This window comes from Alosa pseudoharengus, unplaced genomic scaffold (assembly GCF_046254945.1).
Source record: "Alosa pseudoharengus isolate Yale_2024_CS ecotype anadromous, Long Island Sound unplaced genomic scaffold, YU_APseudo_1.1 YU_APseudo_1.1_scf_9, whole genome shotgun sequence".
NCBI classification, from domain to species: Eukaryota; Metazoa; Chordata; class Actinopteri; order Clupeiformes; family Clupeidae; genus Alosa; species Alosa pseudoharengus.
Genome location: NW_027468881.1, coordinates 11,794,635 through 11,815,150, shown reverse-complemented (window position 1 = coordinate 11,815,150; position 20,516 = coordinate 11,794,635). Strand labels below are relative to the sequence as shown.

Sequence of the window (20,516 nt, the reverse complement as noted above, 5' to 3'; positions counted from 1 at the left end):
TACCAGCGGGGTCCTAATCCCCCCTCCCTTTACCCCGCTGCAGACTCCTGCTTATCCCCGCTCAATCTGCAGCCCACCTGCTGCCGACTAAACCCACCCCTCCACAAACACACACCCTGGAAGATCTCATTACCAGCATCCCCCCCTCTCCCAAACACACACACACACACAGATCAGCTAAAACACTCTCACTGACGTCTTAATAAAAGGTTTAGAACCTGTTCATTTTACAGGTGATGAATGACTGTTTTATGACTGACAGGTGATGACTGTTTTATTTTCCTTCCTCCATGTTTCATGTTTATCAAAGAAAAAAATTTACTCTGTGTATGTGTTTTGGGTGTAGCCTGTACATCTCAAATAGCCTTTATTATAACTGACAGAAAGTGGAGAGGAAAGTAGTTGACGAATATTACCAATAAATACCATTGTATGTATTTTCGAGATAGAGGCAGTGAGAAAGAGAGTGTGTAGAGTCAGTAGAAATATGAGCAAAATAGAAAGTGACAGAAATACCCTTTTGACGTAAATCTCCTAAGTCATCACGCAGGTCTTGCATCACAGTCATTTCATGCTTTCCCCTTTATTTCTGTATTTGTTTTGCTTGCTTTGCTTGCTTACAGTCATCAATGCACCTAACATATATAACTATAGTTTCCTCATTCAATTCCTGACTGTAACCCTATTCAGCCTCCATTTTGTGCCGTAAAGACTGCCATGACCACAAGATAAGAGGCTGCAGATGGAAAAACAAGCTTGCCGAGCCTCCACTGAATGCTATTAGATGGCTTTACAAACAGTGCTCTCATCGGCAATAATTTACTCATAAATGAATTTTGTCTATCAAGGAAATGGCAGGCGCAAAAATAACAAGCCCCAGGTAACAGACCACGCCTTTGCTTAGTCTGGCCCAACAGTGTTTGTCTTGTGGATACAGTTGACTACTTTGATGTGCTAGTTCTGATGCTGTGTGCAGATACTGTTTGAGCTCGATTGAGTAGAGAAGTATGGGGGATGGGGGGGTGGGTGAGGGTTATGTGGGGCAGGATGTGGCTTTGGTCACGCTCTGTGAAGGTCCGGCATACATCGGCCTCTTTGTTCAGGTCAATTTGCTGGGGCATTTGTGAATTTACATACAGCTGCTATCTCTCTTACGATCTCTCTCTATCTCTATCTCCCTCTCATGTGGATAAATGAATGAGTGTTTTCCAACTGTTGCCTGAGGAAACACCCAATGAGATTATGGGTGTGCAGAATTCTGTGCTGTGTGTGTGTGTGTGTGTGTGTGTGTGTGTGTGTGTGTGTGTGTGTGTGTGCGTGTGTGTGTTCTGAGTGGTGTGGCTGTGCTGTATCATGTCTATTGCTCACCTGTGTCCAGGTTGCCTGCAGGTTTGAGGGCGGCTGCAGCCAGTCGGGCCATCATGGGTGAGATGAGGCCCTTGCTGGCCGAGATCTTCTCCATGATGGAGGCGGTGGTGTAGGAGGAGGTGGGGGTGGAGGCTCCGCAACCACCGCTGCTGCCGTCCACACCCATGGTGGCGCAGCTCTGGGCGAGTGAGTCGCTGACCAGGGCGTGTGCGCCAGAACTGGCGGCGGCCGCGGCGATGAGCCCCGAGGCAGCCGAAGGCGGCAGCTGCATCGGCAGCCGCGGCATGAGCGGGAAGAAGGGGTTGGCGCCGGTCAGTGCTGAGTTGGACAGCGCCAGCGCCACCGGCATGTTGCTGGGCAGTGCCTGCGAGAGCAGGCTGGACATCCGGCTGGCCGGCGGCAGCGAGGCGGTGGACTTCACCAGGCCGCCGGCCGAGAGCACGCCCGAGAGGGCACACGAGAGGGCACCCGAGACCGCGGCGGAGGTGGTGGTGGGCGCCATCAGCGAGTGCCCGCCGCCTCCCACCGCTGATGACCCCTGCTGCTGCTGAGCCGTCGGCGAGGCGCTCAGGCTGGAGTTCTTGCTGCTGATGGCCGAGAAGTCCATGAGGTCGTCGTTGCTGGACTCCTCTTGCTCCTCCTTGGGCAGCAGGAAGGCGGACGAGGCGCCGCCCAGGCCCAGCATGCCGCCCGAGCGGATGTGGCGGCGCTCGTGCTTGCGCTTGTGCGAGGTCATCTGGCTGGTGGAGGTGAAGGTGAACCCGCAGCCCGAGCGGATGCAGTGGAAGTGGTTGGTGGCCTTGCTGTAGACGCAGCCCTCGTACTTGCACTCCTCGTACTTGTAGAACTTCTTGAAGCCGTCCTTGGCGTAGGCGTCGTCCTTGATGTGATAGCTCTTGTGCTTCTCGATGTCACACTTGTTCTTGAAGGTGAAGGTGCAGCCGGGACGCCTGGCGAAGGAGGGATGGATAATGATTGATTGTGGTTGGGTGCGACAGATACTTTTTAAAAAATTCCTATCGGTGTGCGGTGAGTCTCGAGAGGTTATACAATCACACCAGCGAGTCCTTGGTCAGTGGACACTAGCTGTTGAAAACCAACAGTTTATTTTGAAAAGACCACAGAGGTCTTGTTGGGTTTACAGAAATATCAAAAACGAGCTCCTAAGCCAAACATTTGGGTTTGATTTCCCACAACTTTTAAAACCTCACAGTCTCACAAAACCAAGAGGCCCTGTGCACCAGATAGTATGGTCTGGGTTTCTGCTGGTGATTTCTACTCATAGCATATGGTATAATATATTCATGCTATTTGTGTCATTTGGCTATAATATAAATATTTATTACACGACTCTTCACAAGACAAGTAGAACGCTCCATTGGCTTGAATGGGATTTCCCAAAGTTCTACGGTAAAATATTTTCATGTAATTACCGCTGCAAACATATAATTACCGCTGTCAATGGCAACGGGTTTTGTGCTTCTGATACGTCTTTCATATCACTACGCAAGGACTGGAACTTCATTCAAAAGTGAAAGCAGACAGTTGATCAGCTGTGTTCTAAAGAATGTTTGATTCAAGTTCAGCGTGTGTTGTTGCGAACTATTTGTTTCTCAGCAAATGCCACGATAAACGGTAACAAATAGGCTAGGCTATGTAGGCTAAAGTCATATCGTGGGGAGTTTATTATTTCGTTTTGGCAAGTAGCCGTGTAATAAGCAGGATAATGTATAGAACGCCGGTCATTATTGGGAAAATAAGTCCCTTCAGGGCGAAACAAGACCCCTCCGCTGCACGTCGGGGTCCAGTTTGCCCTGTCGGGACTTATTTTCCCAATAATGACCGGCGTTCTATACATTATCCCTTATATAATATGATGTATGATATAAAATGCTCTCTCTCTCTCTCTGTGTAGGTGTGTGTGTGTGTGAGCAATGCTCACCTGCAGTGGAAATGAGTGGTCTTCTGGCCATAGAACTGACAGGACACTGTTCCACAGTCCTCTGTGGCACGGAACCTTTGGAAGCCATCGTTGATCAGCTGTGCGTTCTTCTTGTGGAAGTTCTCATGGGTCATCACGTCAGAGGTGCTGGTGTAGACCTTGTTGCAGCCCACCTACCAAGGTAGACAAGGTACAATTGGTTTGTGTGGTTGTGTGACTCAGCCGTCTAAGTCGACTAAGCATCTTTGATCATCATCACAGAATGATTTTTATATTTGTTTGTTTGTTTGTCTGAATGTCAGGTATTTCCATGATACAGCTCAAGGAGTTTGTGTGTGTGTTTGTGTGTGTGTTTGTGTGTGTGTGTGTGTGTGTGTGTGTGTGTGTCAGTGTGTGTGTGTGTCAGTGTGTGTGTGTGTGTTCTGTACAGGAAGCTGAAGGAGACTGCAGACTGCAAGGGCTTGTCAACAACATCACAGTAATGACACAAAAATAGCTCTGTGTAGCAAGATGAGACTCAGGTGACCTATAAAATGATGAACATGAAACTCAAAATGTCTGTTTTAGGGGCAATGAGGTTAAGAAGGTGGTTCGTAAAAAAAAAAAAAAAAGATCTACAGGCCACACATAAGACATTGCACTATTTTCTTTCAGCAAACATACAAGAGGTGAGTAAATAAAAGTAGAAAATGCTCCCCATTTCAACTAAAACATTTTAGCATATTTATCCTGTGTTAAAGCATCATAAGCTCTGTCTAAACTTTCCGACAAGATACAAGTCAGTGGTGCACCAGAAGGCTGGAGGAGCGACTGTCACTTTCTCTTGTTTAAACTCTTCCTTGAGCCTGCAGGCCTGACACAGAGCTCTCAGCCTTGAAGGGCAGAAGGCAGGGAGAGAAAATAAAGCACACAAAATGTTTGAATTAAAACTGGCAATTGTATATAACCCCTGGCATTTTTCAACTGTGCGAACATGGCAACTTGGCCATATTGAGTCAAACGATGAAAAAAATGCCACCCGCCACCGGTGAGTGTTTTTTTTTTCTTTTTTCTTTCATAGTAAATCACGGAAGAGGGGATGCCAACATCTGTTGGATCTCAGTGCCGTTAAAACAAGGGCTGAAATGTCTCATAACAATTATGCTGTTGAGGGGGGTAGGAGGAGGAGGGGGTTAAAAAAGAATATATCTTAAGCCATCTGTGGCAGCAGCTTTCGCACACCGGTGAGAAAGCACTCGGCGTGATGACACCTTGAAAATAAGCAGATGTGAAAGAATTAAACAAATCTGGTGGGGGAAATAATCTTCAACTCGCTGCTTGGTACTAAAAGATGAAAAATGTTAAGTTTATATAAACAACTAACTGAATTTTATCCATGCCAATTAAGGAGAGAGAGAGAGAGAGAGAGAGCGCATGAGAGGGAGCGGAGGGAGGGAGGGAAGAAGAGGGGACAAGAGAAGAAAGAGCAGGGCACTGCTTTTTGTCCGTCCTTTTAATTTTTGCTTTTATTTACATTATGACAAGTTTTGTCAAACGAATGAAAACTGCTCTTAAATGGTAATTTAGGCGTAATGGAAAAAGTGGAAGAAGTGTATTTTCCTTTTATAGGCGCAGGGCCCCATTGGAGGGTGTCTCTCGGAGGCTGAGTGCTCTGCTGTGCCTGGCGGCTGGCATCAGGCGATCATGCGCCCCCCTGTTCCCGCTCTCTCACACTCTACCCAGGGGCTGCGATGCCTCAAGCGCAGCACACACTGATTCTGCTGTCAAACATCTTCCAAGGTCTTTAGACATCTTTGCTTTTTGGACTTTTTTTTCTTGTTGAAAGTCTTATGGGTCTTTATCTTATATAGAGATCTCAAATGATCTTACAGACACTTGTTATACGTCTAGATGTGACATATAGATACACCGTAGCAGGCTTTTTGCACTATTATTATACCATATGTCTTGTCGTGGTGAAGATCAAAAGATTGGATGCGTAAAGGCATTAAATGCTGAGTGCTCCTCTGCACTTGGTGCGCGGCCTTTGAAATGCACGCATCAGTGCACAGAGACAGGAAGTGGACTTGCTTACCCCCCCCCCCCCCCATACGCACCGTCACCGTGACACAGCAACTGTGGAATCTTCCCTTACATCTCGGATGCAGGGTACGGATGTGAGTGTGTGAGGGTGCGTGTGTGTGGAGGGGCTTGTGGCTTGGCTTACTGAGCCTACTATCGGATAGAACTGTGTGTGTGTGTGTGTGTTCCACTCTGGGATTGCCATTGCGGAGACCCCTGATGTAGAGGAATATATGACTTTGTGTCTCACTTATGGTACTGCGGAGTGGTAGGATGGTACATGAGTATGTGTCTGTGTGAGAGGGAGAGAGAGTGTGTGTGTGTGTGTGTGTGTGTGTGTGTGTGTGTGTGTGTGTGTGTGTGTGTGTGTGTGTGTGTGTGTGTGTGTGTGTTTGTGTGTGTGTGTGTGATAGCATACCGACCTGCATGCAGTGGTAGTGGGTGCTCTTGCCATTGAGGTGGCAGCCATGGTAATAGACGCTGCAGTCATCAAGGGGGCTGAATCGCATGAAGCCGTGCTGCAGGGAGTTGTCCCGCTTCTTGTGCATGTTGTAGTGCCTGATCACGTCCTGCTTACTGGTGAACCTCTGCCAAACACACACACACACACACACACACACACAGCAACAGGTTGAGTTTCACATGTACAAGTGCGTGCGTGTGTGTGTGTGTTTCCCCCCGTGTCAGTGTGGGTTAACAATCAACACATTCTCTTTTGGGTTGATTTTTTCACACTCTGGCAACAGCTGCAGACCACAGGAGCCAACTGGCAGCAATATGGAGCCACAGTGTGGGAGAGCCAGAGGAGATGTCCCTATTCTCTTTAGTGACTTCATACTCTCACTCTCTCTCTCTCTCTCTCTCTCTCTGTTTATCTCTCGCACTCTCTCAGTGGTCTGTTATTCAACCCAAAATGAATTTGAATCAGTCTGGATGACTGCGCTTTAATACTGATAGGGGGTTGGGCATAGAGTATAGAGAAAGTCTCAATACAGCATGTACCCACAAAACATACACACACACATACACACACATAAACATTCTAGGCCCTCATCTGTATTATTTTTATATTTTCCTCCACACTTTTAATTAAGATGGATCACTTGACATGCAAGATCACAGTTCCTGATGATCTTGGCTTCTGAAAAATTCTGTTCCATGCAGCTGGTTCTGCAAACGCGCAGAGGGGGAAAAAGAGACAAGGAAACAAACAAACAAGTCGACCAAAAATGTTTCTCTTTTTAATTCCCAGGCTGAGATATGATTCCACTTTTAATTAAAGCATTAAGCTTTGTTTCCCCCCCCCCCTGTTCAGGGTTAGACTGTAATAATGAGAGAATATAGAGAAGATACCCGCCGTAAAATTAAAACCCTTCACCAACCACAAAGCAGCAGCAGCAGGGAAAAAGAAAGAAAGAAAGAAAGAAAGAAGGAATAAATAGATGAAAAATCTCACTCTGGAGAGTCCAGAGGAACCAAATCTGCTGTAATTGGCCTTAAGCTGATGTTACAGGAACTGGAACTGGAGGAGCTGAAATCAATGAGCTCATTCTGACTTAAATATGTCCTTTTTTTCCTACAGGCCTCAGCAGTGGGAAAAAAAGAGAAATGACTGAAAAGAGATTAATGAGTCTCTAATGAGTCTAAAAGAGACAGTAAAAACACTCGCACATAAACACACAACTGCCGGCTAGGTGCGGGCTGATCTAGCGCTTCTAAAGCAGTAGTAAAAATAAACAAACAAACGGCAGTGAATAAATATCTCTTAATTTAAGTTTGATAGTTCAGTTTACTCATTCTTTTTTTACTTTTTATTTTTTTCCTTTTCTCAGCTCTGTGGGAAAGTGTGCATGTGTCAGCATCGTCTCAGCCCAAACAGAGCAAACAGAATCTGTGGGGGTAAAAAAGAGATTCCCCTCCTCGATGTTCGTGTCGTGTGAATGTAGAGGGTGAGTGTCCTCAAAGGTAGAGCGGACCTGCGACTCTTATTTTAGGATTCTCACCAGAGTGGCTATGATGAACACAAGTCCATGAAAGGAGAGAGGGCCCTGCGAACGCTGTGCCACACTGTGCAGAAGTGCAGAGCAGAGCCTGGCAACGCGGGATAATATTCCAGGGACTGGGTCACGTAACGTTTCATGAGTTATCACTTCCAAAAGCCTGCTGATCTTGGACCCCCCCCCCCCAACTCCAACTCCTCTCCCCTCAAACCCGGCCCTGCATCTGTGGCTCTGGGTCCACGTGTTTCATGTCACTGTGAGCTTCAATAAGTCAATAAGGAGGTGACTGGAGGACACACGTCACATCCACAAAACCCAGCGGAGCTATTGCAACAAAAAAAAAGAAAGAAAGAAAAAAAAAATAGAAAAAAAATGGTGAGCTCATTTGTTCCATTCATTCACATTGATTGGTGCCTGGAACATCAGCTCCGAGTGAAAAGCGTGTGTGAGAGAGCGAGAGATAGAGAGAGAGAGAGAGAGAATAAGAGAGAGAGGGAAAGACTGAGGGAGAATGAGATTGAGGGAGAGAGAGAGACAGACAGAGAGGAGTAAATATTGTCCAGATTTTGTGTGACAGCTGCTGCGACTTACTCGACAATATTCTCCCCGTGTCTTCCCCTCCGAATGTAATCATATGATTAGAAAACTGAAGTGGGAGATTACGACGAGAGAGGGGCCTTCACTCAGACACGGGAGGAGCGACAGAGAGAAAACATGAACACATACACACATACACACACACACACACATCTACGCACAAGCATGCATGCACAAGCACACACAGACACAGACACAGACACGCACACACAAAAGCACACACACACAGCCATGGTTTTCGTAAGGATTTTTGACTTCTTCAACAAATCTGTCTGTATTTGCCTGCTCTTTTACACCATATGTGCGGGCAAACAGCGGCTCCATGTTGTGATCTGCCTAATGCTTCTTTTCGCCGGCCTTACATGCCCACTCCAGGGACTGCGGGCAGATTAATAATGGGAAAGGGGATTAAAGGTGGCCCCGGATCTTGAGCAGATGTCTTCAGAGAGAGAGAAAAAATCCACCAAGAATAGGAACCATATTTCCAGCATACTTACAATTAGCCCACAATAAAAGGCCAATTGTCCAACTGACTCCAACTGTGCCCTAAATCGGCTTTCTGTCCTATAGGCTGGCTCACTGCCAGCAGTCATAACCTGTTTGGCAAACAGAGCCACATATGTTCTCTCTCTCTCTCTCTCTCTCTCTCTCTCTCTCTCTCTCTCTCTCTCTCTCTATCACACACACACATATACACACACACACACACACACACACACACACACACACACACACACACACACACACACACTCGACCTTGAGTGTTCATTTTAGACAGGTCTAAGGGTGTGTCTATAGGCGCCATAATGATACGTTCCAGTGTGGTGGTATCACAGGTTAATACAGTACAGGATTGTTTGGAATAGTGCTCAAAGTTCCTCTCGCTCTCATTCTCTCTTTGTGTCTTCCCCCCTTCCGCCACCCCCACCCCTACTCCACTCCAGCGGGGGTGCTCAATGAGTTATGGAGACATCTTCACATCATCCAGGTATGCGCCGAAACACCTCGGCCCAATTTTCGCCCCGTGTAGTGTTAGCAAGCGCGCAGAGACAAGTGTTCAGGGGTGCTGAAGCATGGCCGCTAAGACTGCGGCATTACCGGCCCGACATGATCTCATTTATCACGGGTGATGTGAGCCAAGAAGAGAGGAGGAGAGAGGCTGCCGGTACTGGAGCCTCAGCACAGACCCAGAGCTGAGCAGGGCTTCTGCCCAGGCCTGGGGACTTGGACTGGGCACAGTGCTGCCGGACGTGGTGGACACTCACCTGGTAGTTGCACTCTGGGTCCATGCAGTGGTAGTGCTCCCGGTACTGGTAGGCGCAGTGCACGTGCCCGCAATGCTGACTTCCAGAAAACCTGCAGGGATGGGCAGGGAAAAGGGCCTTTAACAAGCACCATGGCAACAGAACACAACAAAACAACAAACACAAAAAACATTCTGTACAACAGAGCTAATGTCAGTCCTCAATGATAGTAATTTTGTATATAAATTGTAATATAGCAAGAGCAGACTACTTTGAATTTGTAGTCGTTAAATAAATAATCTTCAATATGAAGATAATGATAGTGACGTCTACATTCAGGGGCATGCAAACTTTCCCTCCCTCGTGTGAAAAATAAAGGAATAAAAAAAAAAAACAGTCACACACCTACACAACTATGTGTATGCGTCTGCGCCGCGCTCACACCTGTAACACCCATACCATAACGATTTCTACCCTAGTCACGGCAATCTCGCCCAAATTAGTTCCGTTCCCTTTCAAAAGCAGTTGCTTGGCAGACTCTTATTAAACTGTAACCCCTGACATAACTCATTCATTTGGCCCCCCGCGCATCTGCCTCAGCCAAATCAATGCCTGGCTCTTCAGGTTAACAGTGGCTGCTTCAATCAGAGAGAGGTGAGGCCTAATAGAGAGCGTTGAGTGTATCTTCATGCTACCCCCCTCCACCCCCCCCACTCACTACTCTCACACACACATCCCCATCGCTTCTCGTTGTCTGACTCGCTCGTTCGCTCGCTTGCTCGCCCGGGCTCCCCCAGATTGGCAGCAGTTTAAAGAGGCACATCTCCCAAGTGTTTGCCGGCTGATTATAACCCTGACGATGATGACTGTTAAAAACCTCCAATTACAGCTAAAAACACACAAATAAACATTTGCACTGCCGCTGCCAAGAGCACCATCTGCTTCTGTATAGACAGGGAGGGAAAAAGGCAGAGGGGGAGGAAAAAAAAAGAAATGGCTAAGTAATAGATTGTTTTCGTGTGTGTGAGTATGTGTGTGTGATGTTCATGCTGATTCCCTCTTGTAGCCGGGATTATCCCATGGCTTGATTTTTTCCTGTATAGTTTGATTTTGTTCTTTTTCGGTTAACAGATCACTGAACGGACTTTTCATTAGGCTAATTGAATGGCAAATCCACTACCTTTTAAAAGATGCTGGTGTAGTAAAAGGCTCGGGGAGTAGTGGGAGCTTCTGTTGATTTTCCCAGCTTCTTAAAGAAAGAAAGGAAGCTCCAGTACAGCGTATAACACTAATATATACACACACACACACACACACACACACACACACACACACACACACACACACACACACAAGGCTGATGTGACACACTCACACACACGGAAATAAAACACACACACACACGCGCACACACAGAAACACAAACACTATAAGATGTGTACAGTCCCTCTAAGCCCCTGCATAGCAACACACATGCACACACACACACACACACACACACACACACACACACACACACACACTCGTGTACACACTCGTCCAAACCCCCTGGGACTGAGGCCCACCCCTCTGCTCATCACCCAGCCGTATCACTTTGCCTCTGGACAATTCCCACTTGCCGCGTCGGGGGGCTAATGGCCCACTGCTATTCAGCGGCAGATTAAATATTAATATCGCTGCGATACGGAGATTGCTGTGCATCTCCCATTACAATGGAGGCCCTGCTGATCAAAGTGCAGAGCAGTAGTGGGTGCATGAAAGCATTTAAGGGGGGAAAACTGCTACTAAACACTACCGGGCGAGAGCTTTTAAACATCAAACTTTGGCGGCAGGCGACAACAAAGAACTTTTTTTTTTTTTTGGGGGGGGTGGGATGTTTTTTGTGTTATGGTGGGGTGAGGTTGCAAATTGGGGATTGGGGTGTAGACGGGTGGGTGTCGACAAGTTTACAAAGATGGGTTTTTAGCATAAGTGTGTGCTCATTAGTGCAGAAGACACTGATGAACCTTCCCCTACCTACTCATTCCATCAACCCCCCTCCATCCGACCCCCCCACTTCACCGCCCTCCCCAAATGTACTCAGCCACATTTGTCCTTTTTATGAGTCCTCCCCCCCCCAGCATCACTACCTCCACCAACCTCTCCTCTCTTTCTCTCTTTCCCCCCCAACACGGAAATTGAAACTGTATCTGGGCTTATCTACTGCCTCCCTGCGCATCAACCGCCGAGATGTTTAGACAAATTTTATGCATTATGCAGTGCAAATATCAAAACAGTTCTTGGCAGTGCCAGCCGAAGCCTCATTAAAAATTCCTTAATTAAATCTTCTTGCAAAATGTAATCAGTCCAAGGAGGGTTTTTTGTGTGCGCACGAGTGTGTGTGTGTGTGTGTGTATGTATGTGTGTGTGGCTGTCATTGCCAGGTCTTTGATTTGTGGCCTTCATGTTACGGCTGGGGAAAGTAATCATTAGCGGCGCAGCCACTTTGCTTTCTTTTTTTTCAAATTGTGTTTTTCTTTCTTTTAAGCCGAATAAATAAACAAATGATAATCACCTTTATGCTGGGGTTGGGCCGTGAATAGAGAGAGTGGAGGGTTGGGGGCTGATACCGCAGTCCATTGATACTTCAGATCCATGCCCTGGGCTTTGTCTGAAGGGGCTGACTGGCTTGGGGTGGTGTGTGTGTGTGTGTGTGTGTGTGTGTGTGTATAGTGGTAGTGGTGGTGGTGGTGGTGGTGGTGAAGGAGGGGTGGGGGGGTTGAGGCTGGTTTGTCATTGAGATCATTAAAGCTCTTTGTGTTCTCAGCAGCGCAGCTAATCAAAACTAAGAAGTTGTTGCAGTGGCGGGGGACTCAAAAACTCCTGGACATTTCTGAAGTGCGCACTTTTGGCACGCGAGAAGCACATTTAGCACGGGAGTGTGGCCCTCGTGAGAGATCACGTAAAATCACGTCGGGGGTACACTTCTGAACGGTTTCGAGTGCCACTACTACACACACACCGTGGAGAGAAAGACGCTCGCAGCGCGTTCCATACTCTAATTCTCCCTTCATGCTGTAAAAGGCCTTTCGTTTCAAACAATTTATAGACCACGCACACACCAATTTCCCTCAACAAATTGACATGTACCTTCACCAGTGCATAAAACATATCCTCAATTAAAAAAAAAAAAAGAAAAAGACAGAAAAGAAAATGCTTCTGGAATGCTCTCTCCTAAAGGACCCCCGGGCGGGATTTGCATACCTGGCGATGTACTTCTGGTAGACGTTGACATCCTCGGTGGCAGGTTTCTCTGGTGGCAGCCCATTCCTAACAAAAGAGAAGAGAGAATTAATGGCGGAGGGGTGGAGAGTGCCGTCGTTAATAAAAAACAAACTGACACCAGTATTTACTTATGGGCCATCGCAAAACTTCACGCTATCAATATACATTTTCCGACGAAGCAACAATATTTTTTCGCACGGGAATGGATGGCAGCGAATAGAGGAGGGCACTTTGATGCATGGCCCCACAACAAGCAGGAATGGGGGACTGGGGTTTGGGGGGGTATATAAAATGGCATGGGATCTATTAATCATTCATGGGGATTGTGTTTTTTGTTGCGGGTGCTCACATATACACAGATTAAGTGCCATGCGTGGGAGGTAAAAAGCCCAGAAATGGCTCTTTTCTCTCCCCCCCCCCTCCTCTCTCTTATCAGGTCGTTTTGAGTGATGGCCCTGATGGTGGTGGTGTGTGGATGGGTGTGGCTGGTTGGCGTGCGCCCTGGCGGCGGCGATCGGCGTGCTGCAGCCGTCTGGGCTCTTGGGAGCATGGGGCAGTGACAGGGGAGCCGTGGCTGTCACGGGGGGCAGACGAGCAGCAGCTTGCGGAGGGAGGAGAAGGGTCAGTCCCCCTGAGGGCTGACATGCTGCTGGCCAAACGTGAGCGGCGCGCCGTGTGGGGGGGATGACCCAGGGTTAATCAGACTCTTAAGGCCATCTCTCTGACAGACAGACTATCTCTCTCTCTCTCTCTCTGTCTCACTCTCTGTCTCACTCTCTCTCTCACCTTCAATTCTTTCCATCTCTCTTTTTCTCTCAAAATCTCTCCCTTTGTCACTCTCTGTTTGTCTTCCTCTGGCCTGTTCTTTGTCTCTCTCTGTCTCTCTCTCTCTCTCTCTCTCTCTTTCTCTCTGGATGGACATGGAAGGTACACTGTGAGATCTCTGAGATTTACTGGGCCACAGCCTTGAGGATGAGTGTCTCCAATCGACATCCAAACATGTGATGACAGGAAACAAGACGTTGGACGGCCATTAGACGAGGAGAGCTGTAGTACTCAGGTACGATGCCAGCCTTCTCATTAAGCCAAACTTCACTTCCTCTAAAGTGTAGGCGGCGGCAGCCTTCGCCTTGCTGCGGCTCCTCTGACACCGAGGAGACACTGGTTCAGTCATGGGCTCAAAAGCAATTAACCGGAGAATTGTCACACCTCAGCTAAAAGAGGAAGTCTGTCACTTTGCGATGCCGACGCTAAATCAGCCGCCACGGTGTGCACAGAGTAAACAGCCCCCTCCACACACAGACACATACACACACACCACAACTTATCATTTAGTGAATCCTCCACTGCCACCGAGCCCCATTTCACACGCACGCGTGGCAGGGCTCGCTGAGAAATTAGCTGTACTCTGGGAAATTCCAGATAGCAAACAAAGAGCTCAAAAAACTGTCATGAGGGCAAAGAGCGAGCGAGAGAACGAGAGAGAGAGAGAGAGGAGCCGAGAACTATGATGCGTCTGAAAAATATTAATGAACGTTCGGCAAATGAGTTAGGAACTCAAGTTTGCACAGAGCAGGAGGGGAGTAAAAATATTTGGCCAATTAATGTGTTTACCCTCTGCAGTGGCACCGCGGTACAATGAATGTATTAACATCCTGCGAGAGCGACAATTGGTCTTGCCCAACTCCACTCAATAATTAAAGTTTCTTTATGGTCCCTAATGGTCTCACATTATGACACTGTAGCGGCGGAAATAATAATAATAAAAAAAGAAGATAATTACTTGACAGAGGACATGGTTCCAGTGGTGATGGAGTCAGTCTTGGAGAAGCTGGACTTCAGGTAGTCGGCTGTGTTGAAGCCCAGGTGAGCTGTCTGGTCTCCGGGGAGGCCCGTGGGGCCAACGCCGCCCACCGAGGCGGCCGGTGCCGTGGGGACGAGTGGGGGGCCGGGAGTGCCTGGCGTGACTGAGAGCACGCTGGGCATAAGTGGTGGGCCCTCTTTGCCTGGGATGAGCTTGGGGATGTTGCGGATGTCGTACTTGGATGGACGGCCCACCTTGCCCGTCTTGTAGGCGATGGCGCCACCCATGTCGGGGCTGCCCTCGCCGGGCTTGAACAGGTGCAGAAACTTGATGTTGTCCATGTCGTACTTGGAGGGCCGCTTGTAGCCGCCGCTGCCGCCAGCGCCGTTCTGCTGCCGCAGGCTCTCACCCATCTTCAGCTTCTGGATGAAGAAGTCGTACTTGGAGGCCCGTGAGCCAGTGCTCTGGACGTGCCCGGGTCCAGGTCCAGGGGCCTGCTGCTGTCCGGCAGTCGCTGCCGCCACCGCCGCCGCCGCCAGCGGGGTCTGCTTCGGGTCTACAATGCCCGCTGAGTACATCTGGGCCTCGGCGCCCGGGAGGCAGCTGGACGATGGGGTCAGCAGGGAGGCGGACGCTGCTGCTGGCTTCTCCTGGGCCAGCTTGGGGTTGAGCTCGTCAGGCTTGGGCGAGTGCGTGGTCCAGGGCAGCGTCTCGCCGGCCTTCAGCTTGCGGATGTACTCCTCGTACTTGGAGAAGCGGGCGCGGTGCGAGGCCTCCTCGCTGCTCAGGGAGGAGTGGTCTGAGGTAGGGGCTTTCTGCTTCGAGAAGCTGATCTTCTTGGCCAGCTCGTCCCGCACCTGCTGGTCGTCGTAGCCGAACATGTTCAATAACTCGTTCATGGTGTTGGCTGCATAGTCACGGAGGGCCGAGGCCTCCCCTACTGCACACAGAGAAAGTGAGAGAAAGTGAGAGGGGGAGAGGGAGAGAGGGGGAGAGGGAGAAAAGAGAGAGAAAAGAGGGGGAGGAAAGGAAACATATGCCACTGTGAGTTCATTTGTTCCTTAGAGATCACGCAAGTAGATCGCTCTCAACTGATGCATACATTAACACACGCGCATACTTTACATTTTATTGTTCTCATAAATCTGCTTTTCAGTAATGAAGCGCTCATCTACTCTGTGATGGAAAAGTAGATACTCTTCCCACGTTTACTTCTTCATTCTTTACATTCCCATTCTTTATTTTCAAAACATTTACATATCTATGATATATAGTAATATAAATATAGCAAAACAAGCACACAGAAAATATATTATATACGTATAGTCATATGCAACTCCCATGCATATAGTGTGGGTTAAAATCCATTTTTAAAATGACTGTGAAGCTGGACATTTTGGAGTGTCAGCTCTTTAAAGTCATTCTCACATATTTGTGCTCTGAAAGTTCTCCCTTTTTCTTTTAAAGAGTCCATTAAATGGGCTGTCCTCCCCAAGGACATGGAGAAATGCAGTAAATGTATACTTTAATTGCATTATGTAGAGATTAATTCTGGCCCATTAACTTTCATCCAGGTTGGTGCAAAGGGTCAGAGAGAGAGGGGGCAGGAAAAATGATTTGGTTTGAAAGCAGGGGAAAAATTACAGTACTGCATAACTAGGCCTTATTAAGACACACTTCACTTCTTACCAAGTAAGTGTGTGTGTGTGTGTGTGTGTTTGAGCACAGAACCCCTCAGGCACACTCAGTCACACATACACACTCTCTCGCTCTCTCTCTCTTATACACACACACACACACATACACGCATGCACACACCGTCCTGAAATGTTTACTCATCCAGATGAATGCAAAAAATGTCATCTTGTGGCAGTTTCTGTGTCAGACGAGATCCTGTAATGCCAGTGCGATGCTCTAAATGACAACTTCACTTGGGTGTCAAGTAAGCTCCAGAGACTTTTTGGCCCTCCTGCGTGCGTTGGCTGGACCCCAGCCCTGCCGCTCTGCTCTCCCTGCCTCTGCAGCTCCAGACTTTTTCTTCATTTATTTGATTGCCTTTTTCATCGCCGGGCCACGCGAGCCGGCCAGAGGTAACACTAGCCGCTCGCGTGGTAATTAATACGAAAATATTTCGCCTTTGGTCTCAGATTTCGGTGTTATTGCTAAATCGGTCGCTCTCCCGCCCGACTTAAACCCCACCCCTCACCCCCCCACCCCCTACTTTTTGCATCTCATTCTGAGCATGTAAAATAATCCCTAAATTTCCATCGCAGCATCAGAGCCCGCTACTGTGCCGTGGCACATCGGTATGAAAGGGGATCTGACGGATCGAAAGGGCATGAAAAATTGAAAAGAGATGGATCAGGTATTCGGGAGGAAATACCTGCTTGTTGGCTATGGTATCGTTTGCTCAATCTACAGTGTTTTGCGTCGGCTGCTCTTTACAGGTTTCAGACAGGGCCTCAGGGCTTGTGTGTGTGTGTGTGTGTGTGTGTGTGTGTGTGTGTGAGCATTCTCTCCTTCACTGTGGTATCACAATGGCAAAGCTGATATCAGGCAAATGACATTGTAGAATGAGCAAATGTTTGCTAATAAAAGTCTGAGACAGATCGCTCTATTAGAACCAACAGTCGGTCTTTATTTTCTTTTACTGAGACTGGGTGGCTCAGTGAAAAAAAAAGTAAATTGCATCAAAAAGTGCTGAACTATGTATTCAAAAATGAAATAATATACGAGGTAATACACGGGGCTGAGTGTACAAGAATTTCAGGTCGCTCTGTTTCGTGAACATGTGTGTGTGGTATGTTGTATCTGGTGGTGTGACAGTTCCAAACTAAAGATAGCGGGAACTACATTTGAGAGATAAAGTATGACGCCAATAATAGAACCCAGGCCCAGGTCATAAACTGCTAAGATGGTAGATCGTGTCATCTTGGGTCACGTGACTCCAGGCAGCTTTAAAGTGAAGGAAAAGCCTTTAATCTCGAGCCCTGAAAAGTTTCCAAGGACAGATATCAAAGGCACTCATGAGTTTTCATAATTGGACATATTCCACTCATGCAGCGCTCTTACTAACAGTCGGGAATTCCCTCTTTCCCCCTGACTGAAATTCCCCTTGTTTGGAAAATTTCACATAATAATCACAACCATATATGCTATTAATACGAAATAAGCGAGATAATGTGACAAGTTACAATATTTGTATGGCCGGTTACCAGTTATAATAGTAATATTAGCACCGGGCAGGAATTGGCAAATCAGTACAAGGGGGTCACTTGCGCTTCAGCCTGGTTGGTGCTCACGGAACAGTACACAGAAGTCCTGTTTTTATTTGTGCAAACTGTTTACACGTTTACTGTGTAACGTGTTTACAGTTTGCACAAATAAAAACACGTTAAGCATTGAGTGCTCCGGTCCTGCTCCTTGGCTCCTGTTAGACCTTGAATCTCCCTTTAAGAATTGGCAAATGTCTGGGGTGGAAACAATAACACTAATGACAGTACACACACAGTAGTAATCATACTAGGAGTAGCGGTAGTCACTCTAGTCGCACTGACATGCACGGTTCAGCTCTGTAGCCCTTAAACACACTATCGATGTCTGGAGAATGATTGGACCTAAACTGCACACATTACGTGGGGGCCTGGTGGCAGATAACCTTTTAAAACAGCATGTAAATGATTTTTCCCCCTTCTCCAGCCCTTATCGCACTGAGCTCTTAATGATGCAGGCTGAGCGTGAGGCTGGGAAACCACAGCTTTGAGGGGAAAGGTGCAATGTGACTGGCAGTGCTCTCTCTCTCTCGATCTCTCTCTCTCATTCTCTCTCTCTTTCTCTCTGGCTTGCTCTCCCTCATACACTTTTACTCCCTTTTCACTCTCTCTGTTTGTCTACGTCTACCTTTCTCTCATCTCCTTATTCACTTTACTGTTCATCGCTTCCTCTCTGTCTCCCTGATCTATCACTCACTCCCACCCTCCTTCTCTTTCTCTCACTTTCTCTACCTTTCTCTCTCACTTCACTTCACTACTCTCACTCTTTCTCTTACTCTCTATCTCTCACTTTGTCCCTCTCTCTCTCTCCTTCTCTGGCCGCTCTACCTCCCTGTCTCTCTCTGTTGTCACTGGAGAGTATAAAAAGAAGTGGCTCTTAATCTCATCCACTTCATGCTGGCAAATTCCTACACGCGACACGGGGGCCTTGTCTCCGTTTGAGGCAATTAGGGCACATTTTCCCCCCTCGGCGTGATAACAAATGGGCATTATATCTCCTTTTTGCCAACCAAACATGGCCATGGACGCGGTGCAAGCCCTACTTCCTACGCTTGAGAGAGAGAGAGAGAGAGAGAGAGAGAGAGAGAGAGAGAGATAGCGATAGTGAGAGATATAGAGAGAGGGGGACGTAGGTGTCTAGGATGATAAGAAGGCAGACGAGGCCTCTATATATGGACCATCTTTAAAGGAACACTGAGGCCTATAGCTTCATGGAATCATTACTGATTATCAGCTTCTTAGTTTGATTAGAAATGAGAAAATATTCAATGGTTACCATTATTATTTGATAAATATTGGGCTGTGCATACTTAGACTTGCTTCTACTTTAATTCTGACCATTTAGTTGTCAAGTGGTTCAAATAAATAACAGTTATATATACTAAATAACAGCAGTAGTAAGTTCATCGGAAGCCTGCTCAGATGGTCACCATGACACGGTGTGTTTTTCTTTTGTTTCTCTCCTTTGTCAAACAGAGGAAGTGTCTTTCCCCCCACAGAGCACCACATCTAAACCAGTCTGCCGCAGAGTGTAAATAAAAATGTGTTCCCACGAGGCCCCAGATGAAGCCGTAACCTTTCACTGGGCATAATTACAAACTGGAGTCCGCTCTGTCTGTTCCACAGAGCATCTTTGTCATTGCTTTCATTTTCTTCTTTTTTTTTCTTTCTTTCTCTCTTTTTGTCTGGTAGTTTTCTGTCCCTGCGTGTGCATGTCCTTACGACTGCATGGCGCAGTGCTACATCTAAATTATCTGGGAAAAGTATTCCGGGGAGTTTTGCTGATAGGGAATCCGCGCGGGCGCCTCAGTGCGAGGAGTTAAATGTTTTGAAGGTCGCAGTTTCTCTCATTGATCTTGCAATGTTTGTTAATTACATTGTCACTGATGTTGTGAGAGATAATTAAGCCACTATGTTTATATGCATAATTATGTGCGCTCCGCATCAGCCTTTGAAAGACAGCGGTGAGGAGAAGGGGGGGAGAGAGAGAGAGAGGGAAAAAAGATTTTTAATTGTGAGCTGCACAGAAACGTGGCAATATAGATGCCCCAGTTACAATCAACAAAGAAAGGGGGGGGGGGGGGTCTGTCTGTCTGTGTGTGTGTGTGTGTGTGTGTGTGTGTGTGTCATAGAGGGGGTTGGCGTACTCAGAAGACAAGAGTTGTGACTAATACAGTCTGTTCGTTGCAAGTCTTCAAACAGTTTGTCTTTTGTTTTGAGATGCACAGCAGCTCGAGCCTAGTAGAGGCAAAGGTGTTTCATAACACAAACACATATTTACTGACAGCCTTTCATGGCCGTGCAAATAAACACTAAATGACTAATTAAAACCACAGCCTTCTTTGCTGTTTTCCTGTAAAATAAAAAAAATTGATTTTCTCAGAAGCGTCTTGGCCCTCAGTTCTCTGAGAAAGGCCACAGATACTCTGCTCTTCAGATGAAAATGAAAAAAAAAGAGTGTGAAAAAAAACTAGACGAGAGAATGAAACTTATTTCAAGCACAATACTGGCCCACTGGGGAAAGAAAAGTGATATGAAAGAACCATAACAAATATTTGTGATATGAGGTGATATATATATATAAAGAGAGAGAGAGAGAGAGAGAGAGAGAGAGAGAGAGAGAGAGAGAGAGAGAGAGAGAGAGAGAGAGAAAGAGAAGCAGACAAAGAGAAGCAGACAAAACCAGATTCCACTTTGTGAAGTTCAGTTAATTTTACTGCCTGTCAGGCTCCCTTATCGTTTTTGATAATCTAGCTTAGTTTGCGCAGGGCTCTGTTTTGAATTCGGCACCATGGGAGACTCTCAGATAACCCTCCAAGTCTCAAAGTTCAACAAGTGTGTGCATGTGTGTGTGTGTGTGTGTGTGTGCAAGCGCGCCCACAGTTCCCGACCGATCATGCCCTGTGCTCTATTGTTGCTTCCACTTCACCAAAACTGCCACCTTAAACTGCAGCCTTATCTGTG

The 20,516-nt window shown here is 47.2% G+C and overlaps 1 protein-coding gene across 14 annotated transcripts in view; it reads right to left on the bottom strand.

Annotated features, from left to right (window-relative positions):
- casz1 (castor zinc finger 1) overlaps window positions 1-20,516 on the bottom strand; it is a 185,274-nt gene that overhangs the window by 17,128 nt on the left and 147,630 nt on the right. For 6 of the 14 annotated variants that reach the window (XM_076276070.1, XM_076276064.1, XM_076276072.1 and 3 more), the window contains 7 exons: window positions 14,260-15,220; window positions 12,456-12,521; window positions 10,393-10,461; window positions 9,234-9,324; window positions 5,794-5,958; window positions 3,311-3,483; window positions 1,369-2,318 (listed from right to left, as the gene is read on the bottom strand). In XM_076276070.1, the coding sequence (XP_076132185.1) occupies window positions 1,369-2,318; window positions 3,311-3,483; window positions 5,794-5,958; window positions 9,234-9,324; window positions 10,393-10,461; window positions 12,456-12,521; window positions 14,260-15,220 (2,475 nt within the window). The remainder of the gene's footprint in view (window positions 1-1,368; window positions 2,319-3,310; window positions 3,484-5,793; window positions 5,959-9,233; window positions 9,325-10,392; window positions 10,462-12,455; window positions 12,522-14,259; window positions 15,221-20,516) is intronic. The other 8 variants (XM_076276068.1, XM_076276078.1, XM_076276071.1 and 5 more) reach the window with 4 other exon arrangements.